The sequence below is a fragment of the Leptonotus elevatus genome, chromosome 16 (genome assembly GCF_054856555.1).
Source record: "Leptonotus elevatus isolate MCC_2025b chromosome 16, RoL_Lele_1.0, whole genome shotgun sequence".
Classification (NCBI taxonomy): domain Eukaryota; kingdom Metazoa; phylum Chordata; class Actinopteri; order Syngnathiformes; family Syngnathidae; genus Leptonotus; species Leptonotus elevatus.
The window spans coordinates 11,719,332-11,736,804 of NC_141254.1; the positions used below are offsets into that span (position 1 = coordinate 11,719,332).

General features: G+C 42.3%; 2 protein-coding genes across 5 annotated transcripts in view; one reads left to right on the forward strand and one right to left on the reverse strand.

Annotated features, from left to right (window-relative positions):
- The window catches only part of fat3b (FAT atypical cadherin 3b), a 66,854-nt gene extending 55,972 nt beyond the window's left edge, over positions 1 to 10,882 (reverse strand). For all 4 annotated transcript variants that reach the window (XR_015097377.1, XM_086098189.1, XM_086098188.1 and 1 more), the window contains exons 1-4: positions 10,515 to 10,882; positions 5,901 to 8,866; positions 4,935 to 5,069; positions 3,354 to 3,555 (exon numbers count right to left, since the gene is read on the reverse strand). Coding sequence is in view for 3 of the 4 variants with exons in the window: in XM_086098189.1 (XP_085954315.1) it covers positions 3,354 to 3,555; positions 4,935 to 5,069; positions 5,901 to 8,843 (3,280 nt within the window). In the remaining variant the exon portion in view is untranslated. The remainder of the gene's footprint in view (positions 1 to 3,353; positions 3,556 to 4,934; positions 5,070 to 5,900; positions 8,867 to 10,514) is intronic.
- Positions 10,883 to 11,581: 699 nt separating this feature from the next.
- On the forward strand, positions 11,582 to 17,462 carry chordc1b (cysteine and histidine-rich domain (CHORD) containing 1b). Its single transcript, XM_086098632.1, has 10 exons — positions 11,582 to 11,795; positions 13,594 to 13,643; positions 13,715 to 13,771; positions 13,857 to 14,017; positions 14,890 to 14,993; positions 15,199 to 15,257; positions 15,940 to 16,010; positions 16,086 to 16,191; positions 16,638 to 16,820; positions 16,891 to 17,462. The coding sequence occupies exons 1-10, from the start codon at positions 11,732 to 11,734 to the stop codon at positions 17,068 to 17,070; spliced, it is 1,035 nt and encodes a 344-aa protein (XP_085954758.1). The 5' UTR covers positions 11,582 to 11,731; the 3' UTR covers positions 17,071 to 17,462.
- Positions 17,463 to 17,473: the final 11 nt, after the last annotated feature.

The window sequence follows — 17,473 nt, forward strand, 5'->3', positions numbered from 1 at the left end:
TTCTCGAATGTTGCGTCCTGTGAGTGTACACTGTCCTGTATGTACAGTGCAGTGAGTGTGGGCCCAAAGAGAGGATGCGGACTGGAGCCAACAGGCCTTGTATGTGTGTGTCAATTGATTGCTCTCCTCTGACTGACCCATCAATACTAATTAGCCTAGTTAAAGGTCAATGCGGGCCTTCAGTGGACGCCGAAGAGCGCACAAGACGAGAGAAGCTGCTTACCATCCCGGCCACGCTCGATTTTATGAAGCGTCCCCGACGATGATTGTTATCGCTTCGCTGACGCCAAGCTCGCTAACGGCTGCTAGTTTTACATGAGAAGGCAAAACAATAAATTACTCCGAGCTAGGTATTATTTTATTTTATTTGTTGTTGTGGTGCGGCTTTGTCTGATGGCTGTGTGCTGAGCTGCCGCTGCTGCAACAATGTTCCCCTGCGGGGATAATACAGTTCTCCTTGACCTTGCGCAAGTGTCAAAAACGAGAGCGGCGCAAAGTGTACATTATATAAGTGTATGTTATGAAAAAAAAAAAAAGGTATATTACAGGAACTGTGTGTTGAAATCTTATTACAGTAAATCTTAAATCATTAGTTGTTCATTCTAGATTTTTTTCTACCATATATTGCATATTCATTGCGGATTATACCGGATATCAAATCACGCCTGAGACAATCATACACCAGGAGAATCCTGTCACACAGTGAAATAGAGTGAAAGGTTTCTGCGCACTCAACTTTCATGCAAATATGGAATGTGCAGACATGCGCGGCATTTTCCGCAGGCGGTCAATGAGAAGTCCTGGGATTTCATCTAATCCGCGTGTTCCAACGGAGGTCATGTACGACAAATGCCAACGTGGTATGCGGAACGTGACACCATCGCATCGCGATATTGTTCGATGTGATAGAGTCACACGTATACACAGGAAAGCCTTGATCCGTGTTGTGGCTCGGTTGCAGGGCACGCCCCCAAGCTCTGCCAGCGCTGCTGCCATGTTGCCCTCATTAAAATAAAGATCTCCCGACACATCGTGAACCAGTGACTCAACGGCTCTGACGTCACTCGTCACCAAGCTCCATTAAGAGTAGAGATAGACTCGTATGTTTTTTTCAGGGCCGATACAGATAAAGATTATTAGTAGCCAACGAGGCAGATGACTGATGACTTTCACTAAAAGGGAGAATATTGGCGTGACAGTCACAATTTAAAAAATACAAACTCTTAACTTTGTCTCAATGTTTTTAAAGCATATTTATTATTTGTTTATTGAACAACTTTTCAGATTTGTAATATGTTTTTTTTTTCTTTTTAATCTTAGACAATATACATTTTTGTTTTAAAATTCTAACAAAAAGTTCAGGAAGCCCCGAAGGTCATCAGCATGTACTGAAAAGTTAAATGAAAACTTAAACAAGTAGCTTCCTATTATTTTCTACAGTAAAAGGATTTCCAACATTTCTGAAATTCTCACTTATCTTAGTTTAAATTTCAAACAAAAACAGAAAGTGCAGATAGTTCCCAAGCAGCAGCTTCTATTATAAAGTTAACACCAAAAAAAATAATATATTTGTTTCCTGAAGTTAACACAGTTTTGAATTACTTATTATTGGTCATCAGTGTTATGAAAAAGGTCGATGTCAATATTATTATTATTATTATTACTATTATTATTTTATTTTCATTCATTTGTAAAAGAAAAGAGACAATATAAAGCAATATTTAAATTCAAAGTAAAGTAAAAGAATTGAAAGGGGACAGAAAAAAGTAAGACTTGTTTTGTCTGCCCCTGATCAACTAAAAAAAAACACACACACACAAAATGAATGACAGCGAGCGGTCAAGACACTTTCAATGTAAGAATCCTACAAAATAATACCAAAATAAATCAACTGCGTGTCCTTGTGCTATATATAATTTTTGCAGTAATTGTGCTTTTATAAAAAAAAATCAAATACAAATAGACTGAGAAGATTTTGTTTTACAATCCAGACACCTTGAGTTGAAATACATCTTTCTTTTTATTTTGTTCTATAATTAGGTTTTAAAAAGAAAAAGTCTGTTCCTCTTAATTTGTACTCACCTTCAGTTTTTATAAATTTAGTTTGTATATTAACTGGTAAAATGTCATGATGGGCTTTATACAATATTTTAAGGCGGTTAAACTCCATCAATTCATTAATTTTAAAAAAGTTTTTTGTTGTATAAATAATGAATTAATGTGGGGTCTGTATCCACAACCGCAAACAACATACAGTACATATACAACAACATACTGTATATATCCGACATTCGTCAAAATGCTGACTATCGACGTGCCCGATGATATTGGGCTAGCGATAATCGGTCTCTCTGTAATTGAGAGACAACTTTCAGCCCTAATGACCCACTTATTCCGTATCAAACCTCTACTTGGCTTAAAGAAATGTAATCAGTAGTGATGGCAAAATGAAGCTTCATGAAGCACTTGCGATACTTTTTGACTCCTCAAGATGGCACTCATGATTCAAAGATGCAATGCAAATGTAATCCATTTTCATTGCACTTGCCTTTATCTTTAAACCAAGAGCACCATCTAGAGGAGTCCAAAAGTATCGCAAATGCTTCATGAAGCTTCATTTTGCCATCACTAGTAATCAGCACAGTTAATGAAAATGTCACATATTTGCAATGGATTTATTTTTTTCATATTTGACATTTTTGGAAAACTACCCAGGTCAAACTGACCCAGGAACATGATTGCCGGGAACTGAATATATACCAACCGTACCGTTATGCTGCATTTCCCAAGTTTAAAAATCCAAAAAATATATATATATTTTTTTACAAAAAAATCTTTTATCTTAGAATTCGATTTGTAAAACAAGCACACACCAAATAAAAGCAAACATACTTGTGTGCTATCTCCAATTTTATTATTATTATTTTTGTTTAAAAGTGTAAACTGTTACTTAAAACACATTGCTTCTATTAATGTGATTCTTTTGAAATATCAACAAAACCGACGTACCAGCAGGGTTAATAAATGAATCAAAAAGTCAATCATCCATCAAAGCATGCTTGGATAGGTTTGGTGTGGAAGAACAAGGCCACCAAAAACCACAAGGCCTTCTCTCAGGTCCACCATCAGTGACTGCACTCCCCAAATGTTGTACAAAGGCCTTGTGTCCCAATAGTTTTGTCCAACTCATATAAATCAAGTGATCGCGCAGCCCTTGATTACATCCATCGCACAGCTGCCGAAATGCAAACCACAACAGGACTTTAATAAGCCGCCAATTACAAATAAATAGAAACATCCTGCGTGAAGCACATGACTGGTATTGGATGTTAATTGGGTTCGGGGCGTCAAACCTGTGTCTTCGTCGATGGTGAAGGCGCCCAGGCCGCTGCCGCCTCGGGTGGAGTACTTCAAGGCGCCGTCCCTCCCTTTGTCGTCGTCCTTGGCGTCCAATGCGAGCACGCTGGTGCCCGCCCTCGAGTTTTCCTTCACCGAGCCTCTCACGGCGAAGTCGGCAAAGTAGGGCGCGCGCAAGTTCTCGTTGACGTCCACCACCTGGAAACCAGTTGACCAATTAACAGTGGAGGGGACATAAGGAAGCACAAGTACTTTGTAACTCGGCGTGTCAGGCCATTATAATTTTTTTATTGTAATGAACCGTATTACTTTATTAGTTAACTCACAATGAATCACAAATGTTATATCTGTTGTAAATGTACAACAAAATATATTTTTGTAAGTTTCCATACTCTTGTGAACATCAAAGTGGGAAAAAAAATAAATGTTAAACTAACTGCATTGTTTAGTCATTGATACAGTAATTTCATAAAAATTCATAAAATTGAGTTAAAATTAAAAAGACATTGCTTTGCGTTGAGGTTATTTTTTCTGCCACAAGATGGCATAATTGCATTTGCCAGACATTGGTGACAGCTCAGTGCATTTTCCTTTTCATATTAAGAGCTGTCTAATCTTTAATATGAAGTAACTTGTGAAATTCTGCACATTTTGAAAATTGTAAAATACCACTTGACCCCGGCCTCCACAAATATATGCATTATTATTAAATGTATTACTGCTAAATTAACACACAAATTTTGGCACCCCTATTACTTTTGTGGGGGGGGGGGCTTTCTGTCCTTTACTTGAGTATTTACGTTTTAACCAACTCTTTCTTTTATTCCCAACATTTGATTACAAATATCTGTACTTCCTACTCCTTACTTTGTTAAAATAGGCTTGTAACTTTTTTCAAGCTACGCAGATTATGATCCGAGGTAAAAAAAAAAAGAGAGAGGTGAAGTCAACCGTGGTTCAGGTCTTGATTGGCTTATTGAGATCTTAGGGACTGACAATATAAGGTAGGAAAAAAATTAGTGACAGCGGCGGCGTGGAGAAATGTGAAACTGACAGCATTAACGACGATGCCGCAACATCGTCAACATCGTCATTTGTGGCCGTTATAATTAAGAGATTTTTTTATTTTTTATTCTGTCGGTTAGGCTGATTTTCTGCCAGCCGAAAAAAACACCCAAACAGCTTCTGTTATTCAAAAATTCTCTGTTGAATAAACACCTCATTATTGTTATCATTATCTAATTATGCACTTTTTGTTATGTTGTTTTGTTGGGCTCATGCAGGACCCGTTGTCAGTTTAGTACTTATCATCCTGTCCAAATTTAGCTTGCAGCATAGACGTGTCCAGGGACTTTTACCTTTTCTTTTTTTTCAGAATGAGCAAAACACAATAACAGGGGAAACTACTTCGTGTGGAAAATAAGATGATTTCCATCATGCCAGATCTATTTCATTTTTACTTCTTTTTTTTTATCAGTACTTCTAAGTAAGCAGAGTGTGTGATTACTTTTGCCACCTTAATTAAACACTAATCTCTCAATCTGACTATTGTACACATGTTCATGAGTGTTCCGCACCTCCACCTCCATATACGTCAGGCTGCTGAGGGTCGGTGCCCCCCGGTCCTCGGCGAGTAAGGTCAGGTTATAAAACGCCTGCGTCTCAAAGTCCAGCTCCTTCCTGATCCTCAAAACGCCGCTCGCAGCGTGCATCTGACACACACACACACACACATCAGTAAATGCAGCATTTAAATATGTAGGACATATGTAGGACAGATAATCCTTTTTCCATCTATCCATCCATTTTCTATATCGCTTATCCTGTTTAAGGTCACAGCCAGCTGGAGCCTTTTGCGGCGTACTACACCTTGGACTTGTCGGCAGTCAGCGCAGAGCAGTAGGGTTGTCACTATCGATTATTTTTAGAATCGATTATTCTATCGAATGTTCCATCGATTAATCGAATAATTCAATACAATTTTATTTCGCATTAAAGTGTATTACAACGTAATATTTCCCCCAATTGCTGTTTGTTAGACAATTATTGTTCCTTTAGTATTCTTTGGTGATAAAAACCAACAAAACATTGATGTTGTACTCACCAACCTTTTTGAAACGAATTCAGTCACTGGTTCAGTCATTGTTTTCATAAGTAAAAGTAAATGTTTGCAAATGTCTTATAAATGCAAAAGATAATCAGTCTACTCTGGTGGACTACAGAAATCAGAGAATAATTACTGTTGAGAGACTGAAATTGCAGGATTTGGACAATTTTATTTTAAACGATGACGCTAAATGATTACTCGATTATTAAAATAGTTGTCGATTAATTTGGTTATCGATTACTTGTCGATTAGTCGATTAATTTTGACAGCTCTACAGAGCACATACAGAAACAGACATTTTGCCATTTACATTGGATATTTGTGACGTGTGATCGGACCCCTTTGAAAACAAGATGATGCATCTCAAATGGTTCACCGTAATACAAAGGCACAAATGTAGGATGGATGATGAAAGAATAAACAAAAGATGGCAAACCTCAAATGTTCCGTTGAAGTCACTGAAGAGGGAGTACCGGACTTGTCCGCCGGGCCCGATATCAGGGTCCTTGGCCTGCACCCACATAATGACAGCCCCCGGTGGGAGGTCCTCCAGCACTCGAGCGCTGTAAGTACTCGGGATGAAGGACGGGGCGCAGTCGTTCACGTCTTCCACAATTATGGTCAGTGTGGTTACTGCCGATCGCCGGTTGCCTCTTTCGGCCTGGTCTCTGGCCTCGATCCTCAGAGTGAACGTCGGGAAGCTCTCCCGGTCCAAGTGGCCGGCCACAAAGACGCCACCGGTCTCACTGTCAATGCCGAACTGAGGGACGCTTGTCAGCAAAAGGTAAGACAGCTGTGCGTTCTGACCGGCGTCTTTGTCAAAAGCAGAGATGGTGACCACCTGCGTGCCCAAGGGGGCGTTTTCCGCAACCAGCGCAGTGAATGTGTCCTGAGCGAACTGCGGGTCGTTGTCGTTGGAATCTTCCACGATGACTGTCAGGATTCTCCAGTTGGACATCTGAGGGACACCTTGGTCGTAGACGGTGATGTTGAGAAAGTAGCGGTCAGTTCGCTCGCGGTCGAGCGGCCGCAGGACGGTCAGCAAGCCGCTCTCCATGTCCACGGTCAAACAGTTCTCTTTGCTGCCATCGGATATGGAAAAGAGAAGACGGCCGTTGAAGCCAGGGTCGTCGTCCCTTGCCCTCACCTGGAAGACGCTGGCTCCGGGTGGGAGATCCTCCCGAACTAGAATACTCGTAGGCAAGGCCTCAAACTGCGGCGCTTGTTTGTTGGCAGAGAAGACATCTGCACTCCTGTCTTCTTGTCTCACTCGAGCCATGGCTGAGGCCTTGGAGAGCATTTTCTCAGCCATCAACTGGGCCACCTGGGTGTCTTTGCAGCCGAGCCCTCGGGGCGGTACCGAACCCCTTACGACGGATATATTCACAAACATGGGCACGGAGGACAACTCTCCATCTGTGGCAACGACTTTCAAGTTGAACATCCCACTCTTTAAATTCGCCCCCGCTAATGATCTCTTCAACGACAAAGCACCGGACTCTGCATCCAGCCTGAAGTAGTTCATCTCATTTCCGGAAATGACCTCGTACTTGACCATTCCGAGTTCGTCCATGTCTACGGCTGACAGAGTGACGATGGTTTGGCTGACAGGGAAATCCCTGCCTATCATCCCTCTGCAGGAGACCCTCTCAAAGATAGGAGGGTTGTCATTTATATTGATCAAACGTATGGTCACGTTGACCTCGCTCTCCCTTCTGTAGGGCGAACCCCAGTCCGAGGCTCGCACAGTAAACGTGTAAATTTCTTCCGACGACTCAAAGTCCAGGTCTCGCGTGACCCTCAGCTCCCCCGTGTCTTGGTCCACAGCAAACGGAAGCGACGGCTCGCCGTTAATTGTGTGCGTGATGTAGCCGTTCTCTCCTTTGTCTTCATCCGCGGCGGACACGATGAGAACGACGGTGCCAACAGCCAAGCTCTCATTGATGGAAACGTCATAAAACGGCCGGCTGAACACTGGGGAGTTGTCATTAGCATCTTCCACGCTGATCCGGACCTTTGCTCTCAGCCGGCTGACAGCCTCTAACACTTCCATCTCCATGAAAACCTGTGATATCCTTGTCAGCCGCCTTGAGGTCATAATAACGCCGGTCGAGGGATTGATATCAAAGTACATTAGTTCTGAGAGGCTGCAGAAGCTGTAATTGACACTCGCGGGAGCCGGGGAGATTCTCAGCACCTCGACAACAGTGCCAGGGGGGGCAATTTCACTCAACACCACTTCATAGACGTCTTTCTCAAAACTCCCCCGTGTCGGTTCGGGCTTTGTGACCAACAACTGAAGCGATTGAGTGTTGGAGAATTTAGGAGGGATGCCCCTGTCTTTAGCCTGGAAGGTTAAGTTGCAGCCGTAGGGGTATCTGCCCCAGTCGACCTGCTGTGACGCTGTGACCCAATATTCATTTGCGATGAGTGGCGATCGATCAATCGCAAACTGTTCAAATGGGTCACCGTCAATGATGGACACCCACTCTGTGTACCCGCTCACACCCTCATCTCTATCCTCCACCACCACTTTGGCAAAGACCGGGTTTGGGTCGGTCCACAACGGGACCGCGGGGACTGCCCTCAGGATGGGCGCAAACTCATTTATCGGAGTCACGCTCACCACCAGTCGGGCCGTGCTGCTGATGTCGTTACTACCGTAGAGCTTCATCCCGCGGTCCACCACCTGTACCTCCAACTCCAAGGGGTCCTGGTTGTCCATCCTGGGCCGGCCAGTCAGCGTGACCACGCCGCTCGTGGGGTGCACGGCGAAGAGATCCAGTTTGCTCTTGAAAAAGTAGTAGAACTCGCCGTTGGAGCCCACGTCCGCGTCGGTGGCCGTCACACGGCCGATGCTGGCACCCAAAGGGGCGCTCTCGGACACCACAAACGAATAAGAGGTGGGGGAGAAGAGAGGACGGAGGTCGTTAGTGTCGAGGACGATGATGTAGACGGTGGTCAGCGCCTCCATGCCTCCTTGGGCGGAAGCCTTGACCGTCAGAGTGTAATTGTCTTGCACTTCCCGATTCAGCATGGCACCGGTGTTTGTACGCAAGCGTAGGAAGCAGAAATCCCCCATCGTAAAGTCCTCTGCTTGGAAGACTCCCTCGCTGTCGCCGGACTCGATGGAGAACTTGACGTCAAACGATCGGACTAGGACGACGCCCATTTTGACCTGGCTTCCGGCGTACGTCCTGGCGGCCGAGTTCTCAAAGATGGAGGCGTTGTAGGCAGGCTGGCTGAAGAGCAGCAGGCCTTGGCCGGCCCTCACCTCCGGCAACAGCTGGCCAAGTAGCGTCGGGAAGGTGAGCAGAAAGCAAATACGACGGTAAAGGAACGGGAAGCGCATCATAATTCCCCTCAGATTGGGCTTCATGGCGGTTGCATCACGCAGTCATCCTGCAAGAGGAAACGCATCACAAAAGAATAATCTAGCGATGTGACGGCATCTTCAAATTTGCACCACAGCGTGTTTCCATGCAAATGCTGTCAAAGGCAAAGAAAAAGCCTTTCCTTTAAACAAACCATACGCAAACATTGAGCACTGCAGTCACTCTTCTTCTAACCAGTATTTCTAACACATAGGCTGATAACATCGAAAGGGACATATTACGGAAATTGACTTTTTAATTGCTTGTTTACAAATAGTTGGGTCTCTGGAGGGCCTGCACTCTCATCTAGTGTGAAATGAAACAACCAAGTCAATCTTTTGTTCGCTGCCTATTTCCAAGAATGTGCCTGTGTGCAAGCCCTTGTGAATTTTAGCGTTACCGCAAACGCACCCAATTTTTCTACGAATCATTTGGCAGGCAGGCTGAGTGAAGATCTGCCAATTTCAAGTGATGGACATTGAAGCGCTATCATGTCAAAGCCAAAGGGTAAGCAGCACTGCAGTGGTAGAACAGATTGGTGTTAACTTCTGTTACGCGACATACACTCAAACGTTCGGCTAACTTGTTAATACGGGTACAGTGACCCTTTTTCTTCCCCGCTTTTTTCTTTGTTCAGTCTCTTGTTGTCATGGTAACAAAAAGCCATGTTGTGCATTGGTCAAGATGTGATGTGGGGTGAGCAGCGAGAGGTTCCCAAAAACGAACGGTCAAATTTCAACCACGGTCTTATAAGTAGGTGTTAAGTGTACTGCAATTCATTATCCTCTATTGGGGAGTCAGCACGTCATGATCAAGCCACTGAAATACAAAAAGACACTTGTCAATTAGTGTGTGATTCTGTGTTGATGCTGAACATTGCAGATCACAAATCCCTCCCACATTCTAGCCCCCACCACTCCGAACAACCTTCGACGAGCAATCAAGCATCTGTAGCTTATCAGAAAATTCACAGCATCCTTTCGACACTGTGTTAATTCTCATGCCATAGCCACAATGTAAGCAGAGCTGCATTGAGTTTTGTTAGGTGCTACCATGACGACCGGAGCCAATACTAGGGTGTTGTGACTAGGTGAGCCCATTCTACTTGTGGAAGCAGAGCACAGTGTGTGGGGAAATCAATGATGTGCCGCTTATCAAAAGCCCAATCTGTGCATCCAACAAAACTCAATGCAGCTTCACATGACATTGCTTCAGACAAGTCACAGCCGGAGAAACTGGATGTGGGGACGGTTGTTGTATAAATTAGCCAAATTATGACAAGGAAAATCAGAATGGCTCCTCTATGGACTCATTTTCTAAAACAGGCAACAAAATATTTACTCGGCTGTTTAATTGCACACTAGGAATGTGGGCTCAAGAGACTTTATTATTTACCAACAAGCTATTAAAAAGTCAACTTTCCGTAATGAGCTTCTTTAAGATATCTGAAAACGGTCTAAATGTGAAAAGTGCATAATCTGTCTCTGCACAACTTGGAGTAGAGTGTGAAAAAGTTCAAATGCATAATACATATTGGTCAGGCTGTTAATGGCAGCAATGTTTTTGAATGGCAATATGGCGGTTGTATTGCATCTATGACTGAGATACAGTCGTCTATAGCCTAATTAAGCAAACCGCTGGATCCTCTGTCACTCACAAATCTCATGTTGTCCTACCTTTCTTTCGTGAAATCACTCAAAAGTGCATCTTCCCTCATTTTTCCCAAGGGAGGAAAAAGTCTTGAAAAGCACTCAGACGAGCACGTTACATCCCGCCAGGAGGCACTCGTCTAAGAGCCGCAGCCATCAGCCGTCAAAGTACACGCCAATTGTCCCAGTTTTCACGCACCTGCGTCCTGCCGAGCGTGCCACAAAATGGACGTTAAAACAACCCCGGTGCTTCCCTCGTTTTGTGTGGGTCCAACCGGCGATTAAAAGACAATTGGGAGGGAAAAGAAAGGGAACAAAAAGGCTTTGCGCAAGTTTTCTTCGAGGGGGACCGGCCAGCAGCATCAGTTGCCGCCGCTTTGGGACCGCGGAGGGAGAGCCGGGAGGCAGTCGGTGGGCGAGCGAGCGAGAGAGGAGGCGCCGATTTCTGCCGGAAAAAGCCGAACAAGTGCGGAAGTGAACGAGAGCATCTTTGCGTGTGTTATGACCATCGATACGCTATCTATGGACCTCTCAGATCTAAGACTATACCCTTGTCTTTTCTCCGAAGAATATTAAGACAATCTAAAAACATTCTTCTTATTATTATTATATTCATATATTTTCTAGAAGAAAAAAAAAATTCATGGTATTATTAGACTGTGACAGATAGTAATAACATCTCTATGCGAATGATAAACATTTCATACACCTTGAGACCACCAACAGGTCTCTGACAGAACTGCAGGCGGCCAACACATTCGAAGGGTCTTTCTAAAAGTAAATTAAGTGTTCTTTGAACAAAACCTTTTGTCAAATAAGGCTAGACACAATAATCTTGAAATGACTGTGGGGGGCGGGGTGGGAGGGTGTTTGGGGTCTGCTTTCAAAATAATATTTTGTATACAACCCTATTTTTCCCCTAAATATCTAACAAAAAAACATTCTCGTAAAAACAAGATTTTTCTTAAAACAACAACAACAACAAAAAAGAGGACATTTCCTTGATCAATGCTTGTCAGAAAAAAGACGAGGAAACCCGGAAATAAACGAGCGACGGAGGGAGTGATGGAGGCACTGGGCTGAGCGTGTGCCGATATTTGCCGAAATGAGCCGAACAAACCCGGAAGTGAGCGTGTGTGTGTATGTAGCGGTGTGCGGCATCCGCTGCGTCTCCCGGTGTCGCCCTTTCTAGTGCTGCTTTTTACGTGTCAGTTTCCACATTTAAAATACATTAACTCGTCGCTATGTCTGCTTTGTGCTACAATAAGGGCTGCGGGCAGCGGTTTGACCCGGACAACAACCCGGACGGTGAGTTGCTAACGCAGCTAGCGAGGCTAACCATTCATCTGGAATATTCTACGAGCCAACAGGCCCAAACTGCCTCCAGATAACTGACACGACTCGAAACAAACTCGGCGCACTTTAATTCACTTCCAGACTTATTTGAGCTGTTAGTTATACTTAGCCCGATTATTGATGGAAAAACGCCGTTTTTAGCATATGATTAGCAACTTTGCCGGACCGTTGCACTTTGGGGGGTACTGTACACAGTGGTTGAGAAGACCATATAAAGACATATTTACTCATCATCAAGCAAATGTAACTAGTAGACGAAGATAACCCAAATAGACATAACATTCAGTTTTTAAATAGTGAATTTGTTTTTTCCCCCCGTGACTTCTATGTAGTGTTGATGTGTTTGCGCACATTATTGGTAGCCTACATTTCTGTGTCTTCCTTGATTGATTATCCCCCAACACCCCTAACACATGACTTTTTGTTCCAAGAAATAAAGGCAACTATTATTTAATATTCCCATTGAAAACAACAACATATGACTAGTCCTGGAATAATGTGACTTTGTTGAAAAATAAAAAAGCATTTTTGGAAGAATTCGTTTTGTCACAACAAGAAACATGGACTATTCTCATTGTATAATTTATGTCTTTTCAGTGTGGCACAAAACCCCATTTGTACAAACTCTGAAGATAAGGGCAGTGAGTGAAATCTTAAGACTTGGAATCAGTCTGAATTTGTGACTGTTCTGCATACTTCTGAATGCAATTCATTGGCGGCTTATTGCTGTTGCGAGGCTTTTGTTGTAGTTAAAATTCAATCGGGTGTCTGTCTAGTTTTGTGTGATTAAACACACGCACGTCCTGTGTCGTCATCTACAGAAATTCCGCGCAGGACTCTTGTCTAATTTCCATTTTAATTGCATGCCACTTTTCATCACAGCCTGGTACATTGCAGTGCCATTAGCCCTAAGGCTTGACGGAGGACTGTGTGTGGACTGCTGGAAGGAAATGGTTGCTTTATAAGGTCACTCAGGCAATTTGATACTCTTTATGTGACTTTTAAAGTTGTGGGGGTATTTTATTTATTTATTTTTGTCTCTGCGGGCAGCTGCACCTTGAATTACCACAATAAAGTCTAGAGTTTTACAATAGAAAAAAGACGTGGTGTTTCTTTCAAGATAAAAAGTAGTATTTTAGAGGAATAGAGACAAAATATTGTGAGAATAAACTTGGAAGGATATTGGCACCTCATTCTCATAGTATCATGACTCTGAAATTGGAATTTACATTTCTTGTCATACTATTCCAAGTTTTTCATATCTTGATGGTAAATATTTTATCTGGGAAAAAGAGACTTTTCTGGCAAAATTACAGCTTCAAAAATTCATTGCCAACAAAAATCTAAATAAATAAAAAACAAAACTCAAATTTAAAAATGTAACTTCATTTTTTAAACTGTTTTTCTAAAATCTTAAAATTACACTCCCAACTTTCTGACTTTTGTTCTTGGAAAAAATAAAATTACTCTTACACTATTACCAATTTTCAAAAATAAAATAAATAAAAATTACAAATAAACTCTTTTGCAAGATCATGACTCATCAAAAATAACTTTTCCAAAATGAATATAAAACATTTTAAAATGAAAGAAAAAGGGACAATTAGATTTTTTTCCCCCTGGAAATCTTGAGAAAATATTCTCATAACCACCTGCTTTCTTGATTGTAATCTTATTTCATCTCTAAAAATTATTACTTAAGTCCTAATAATTTTTTTTCCCCTTTCCTTTGTTTTTTTGGTGGCTGTAGGTGGCTGCACGTACCACCCCGGCATCCCAGTCTTCCACGATGCACTTAAGGTAAAAGCCCTTGAAAAATATTGCCTGATGAGCGAGACTCATCCGCTAACGCTCGTCTCTCCCTCCCCCAGGGCTGGTCCTGCTGCAAGAGACGGACCACCGACTTCTCTGACTTCCTCAGCATCGCGGTAAGCTTTTGTTCCCGCTCACGACATCTGCGCGTGCCTGTGTGTGTGTGTGTGTCCCTTTCACGGCCCCCTCTCGTGCTGGCAGGGCTGCACGACAGGTCCCCACAACAAAGAGAAACCCCCCGAGCCGGTGAAGCCGGACGTGTCCTCGTCGGGAGAGAAGAAAGACGGAGACGAGCAGAAGCCCAAATTTAGCGAGTACATCATCTCCGCGCCGAAGCCCCGGGAGGCCATTTGCAGACCCAGGTTGTCCGACACCTTAGCTTGGAATCAATAGCGTTCACGTCCAAGGCACACAATATTGATTGGAGAGGAACTTAAAAAGAATAGAAAAGCAATGCGTTATTGATTGACACACACTCAGCTGCCACCGCGTATGTATTACTGTGCTTGTAGTTGACAGTGCTATAACACACAAAGCTATGTTGCTAATATTAGCCACGTGAGATAGTCCAGCTGGAACGACAAGCATTGTTCTATACTCGGAGCTCTCTGGTTGTCAGTTAAAATTTCACTCAGTAACCTATTATTTGAACTGTTCATCACACAGCATTGACTCGGATTGATAGATGGAATAGTAAATCTTGACTGCATTTGGTAATATTTCAAAAAAAAAAATTGTTTGGGGGGAAAAAATCCCTGACATTCAAGACCGAATAACTAAAAAAACTAACATTTAATTATGATTTGCAACTTTTCTGAAATATATATATATATATATATATATATATATATATATATATATATATATATATATATATATATATATATATATATATATTTAGGTGTTTTCCTGACAATCTTGGAAAAAAAAGACTAAATAAACGCGATCATATTTTTGTGGTGGGGAAATTATGACTTTATTCTCGTAAAATTGACTTTCTTGAACAACTATGACTCGTTTTTGTAATAATACAAAATAAAATAAAAATACTTTATTCCTGTTATATTGTGACCTTGCAAAAAATGTTTATCTTTAGAAAAAAAAACATTGTCAGATTCCATTTTTTTTTCTTAAAAAAAAAAAAGATACAAGTGGACAACGCACAAAAGAAAAATCGTAATGATGTTTTTCCCCAAGCTACGCGGCTAACAATATGTCGTCTTGTGCGCCTCAGTGCCGATGAGCCCGTGGTGAGGTTGCAGCACAAAGTGTCTTCTTCTCTCAAGCAAGCTCTGGAGAAGCTCAAGCTGACTGACAACTCGAATGCACTCCAACAAGGTGAGAGCGCAACTTTTCTGTTTTGAGGCGCAACTCAGTTCACCAAAGAGCAGGACGTAAACCGCAGCTGGAAAGTTAAAAAGATCTCTGCTGGGAATTTGAACTCCATTTGAGTCAGTGAAGCTCAGTCCAAGTTGACGTTGATGCTTCATAACTGTCACTCAAACTATTAATTCTGTGCATTTGCGTGTGTCCATCCCTACAGAGGACGACGGCGCTGAGGTCAAGATCGGAACATCCTGCAAAAACGGAGGATGCACTAAAGTAGGTGGAACAATCTGCATTGTCTTATCGAGTACCAAACAGTATCAGGGCCACTACTGGAATGCAGGGGAGTTAAGTTCGTTTTTAAAGGGGGGGGGAAACAAAATCGATTTGAAGCCACTGAACGTAGAATATTCCATTTCGAATCGCTACTGCCACCTGCTGCCGAAAAATGAAACTGCACATAACGTTCTTCACATACACACCACGCACATTACCTCACATCCACAGACAGGGCATGGGAAATTGTAACCCGAATCCAGTCTGAAAATGATTGGCCAGAGGCTTGCAGGAGTACCCATTGTTAACAGCTAAGGTGTTAATCTACTAATTAGAAGGCATTTCAGTCATAAATGGTCAAATAAAAAGCTTACTGTAAAGTTATTTTTTTTGGGGGGGGGGGGGGAGTTCCATATTGCAGCTTTAAGACATATTTCATTTTTTCCTCAAAATGTTTTCTTAAAAAAAAATTTATTTCATTTTTAAATTAAAAAAATATATTCAACTTAGCGTAGCACAAAACCTGCATCAGAAATTCTGTCTCAATGTCAATAATTCTTGAGTTTACGCTTTAACCTTGAGAATTTAAATCAACAAATGTTCAGTACAAGTGTTGATTCGGCCGATTTGACAATGAAAAACTGAAGTGAAACTCACGTAATTTTTTTTCCCCTCCCAAAAGAGTTACGACGGCCCGGCCAGTGACACGGCCCCATGCTTCTTTCACTCTGGATTTCCAATCTTTCACGAAGGGTTGGTAGCGTTCCACTTTGAATAATCTCTTCCTGTGAAAAGAAGCAAGTACATGTTTTTTATTTCCACGTTCAGGATGAAGTACTGGAGCTGCTGCAAGAAGAAAACCTCTGACTTCAACGCTTTCCTCTCACAGGTGGGCTGTACCAAAGGCCAGCACCTGTGGAGGGAAAAGGACGAGGTAGGTTGTTGGCAACAGCACTTTGGCGTCATCTAGTGGTACATTGTGAAATCATCCCACACGCAAAACCACCTTAAGCATGCTCAAATGAACTTTGCCCACTGGAATGAATGGATATGACCATCTGTTTTAGTCTCCCACAAGACACCCAACATTTTTTTGTAGCATGTTTCCTGTTATGAAAAAAAAATAGAACTGCAATGACTAATTGACAACTAATTTTAATAATCAATTATTTAGAGACCTTAGTTTTAAATTGTCCAAATTAACAATAAATATTCTTACATTTCTGTAGTCCTCCATGTGTCAGAATGACATCCCTGCGGGAAAGATTATATGAGATACAGTGTGGGGTGGTATATAGATATATTTTTTGCTTAATCCTATATTTTTATGAGAGTAGGCAGGGAACAGTTTCTAAATGTACTACTGTATATCTGACGCAGGGCAAGAAGGTGGTGCCTTGCCGATTCGACTGGCACCAGACGGGCTCGCAGGTCATCATCTCCATCTATGCCAAGAACGCCGTGCCTGAGCTGAGCTACGTAGACGCCAACAGCACTACCTTGCATATCCACGTGGTCTTTGAGGGCGAGAAGGAGTTCAAGCAGGAGATAAGCCTGTGGGGAGTAAGTCCACAAGTTGGGGAATGTCGGGGAGCGTTCCAAACACCACCGTGAATGCCTTTGCCACTTGCAGGTGATCAACGCGAGTCAGAGCTCCGTCAACATGATGGCGGCTAAGATCGAGGTGGCCATGAGGAAGTCGGAGGCCATGTTTTGGGCTCGTCTGGATCTGCCGCCACCCGCGGCCGCACCAACACGGGACCACGAGAAGAAAGGCGAGAGTGACAGCGACAGCAATGATGAGAACGAATGATAAGAAGCGAAAAACTATGGAACCTCTGCAGGATTATTCCACTATTTCTGAACTTGAATAGGCATAGGAATGCCAGGTGTGATGTCATAATGCTGGATGACCATATTTCCTTTCGACATCTTTTGCCAAGTAATTTTGTCCTCCGGGTGGCAGTAAAGACAAGGAAATAGCAATGACTTTCAGTACTGTAATACTCTTCTTGAGGCTGTTGAACGTTTTTTTTGTAAAATTCAGAAATTCCTTGGGAATTGTATTTGCTTTCATTCATAAAATGGGGGAAAAAAATATCTCGCTAACATTTCAGGGTTTTTTTTTCTCACACGATTACTATATTCTTATGCAGTTTAAAAAACATGGTTGAACTGCAATAAAGTTATTTTTCAGAATTGAAATTTTTCTTCAA

What these genes read in the sequence shown, in the direction of transcription:
- chordc1b (XM_086098632.1), top strand. Translation starts at nt 11,732, where the DNA reads ATGTCTGCTTTGTGCTACAATAAGGGCTGCGGGCAGCGGTTTGACCCG. An exon ending in TCTTCCACGATGCACTTAAG is followed by an intron (nt 13,644 to 13,714) that starts GTAAAAGCCCTT and finishes TCCCTCCCCCAG; the next exon opens with GGCTGGTCCTGCTGCAAGAG. An exon ending in AGGAGATAAGCCTGTGGGGA is followed by an intron (nt 16,821 to 16,890) that starts GTAAGTCCACAA and finishes TGCCACTTGCAG; the next exon opens with GTGATCAACGCGAGTCAGAG.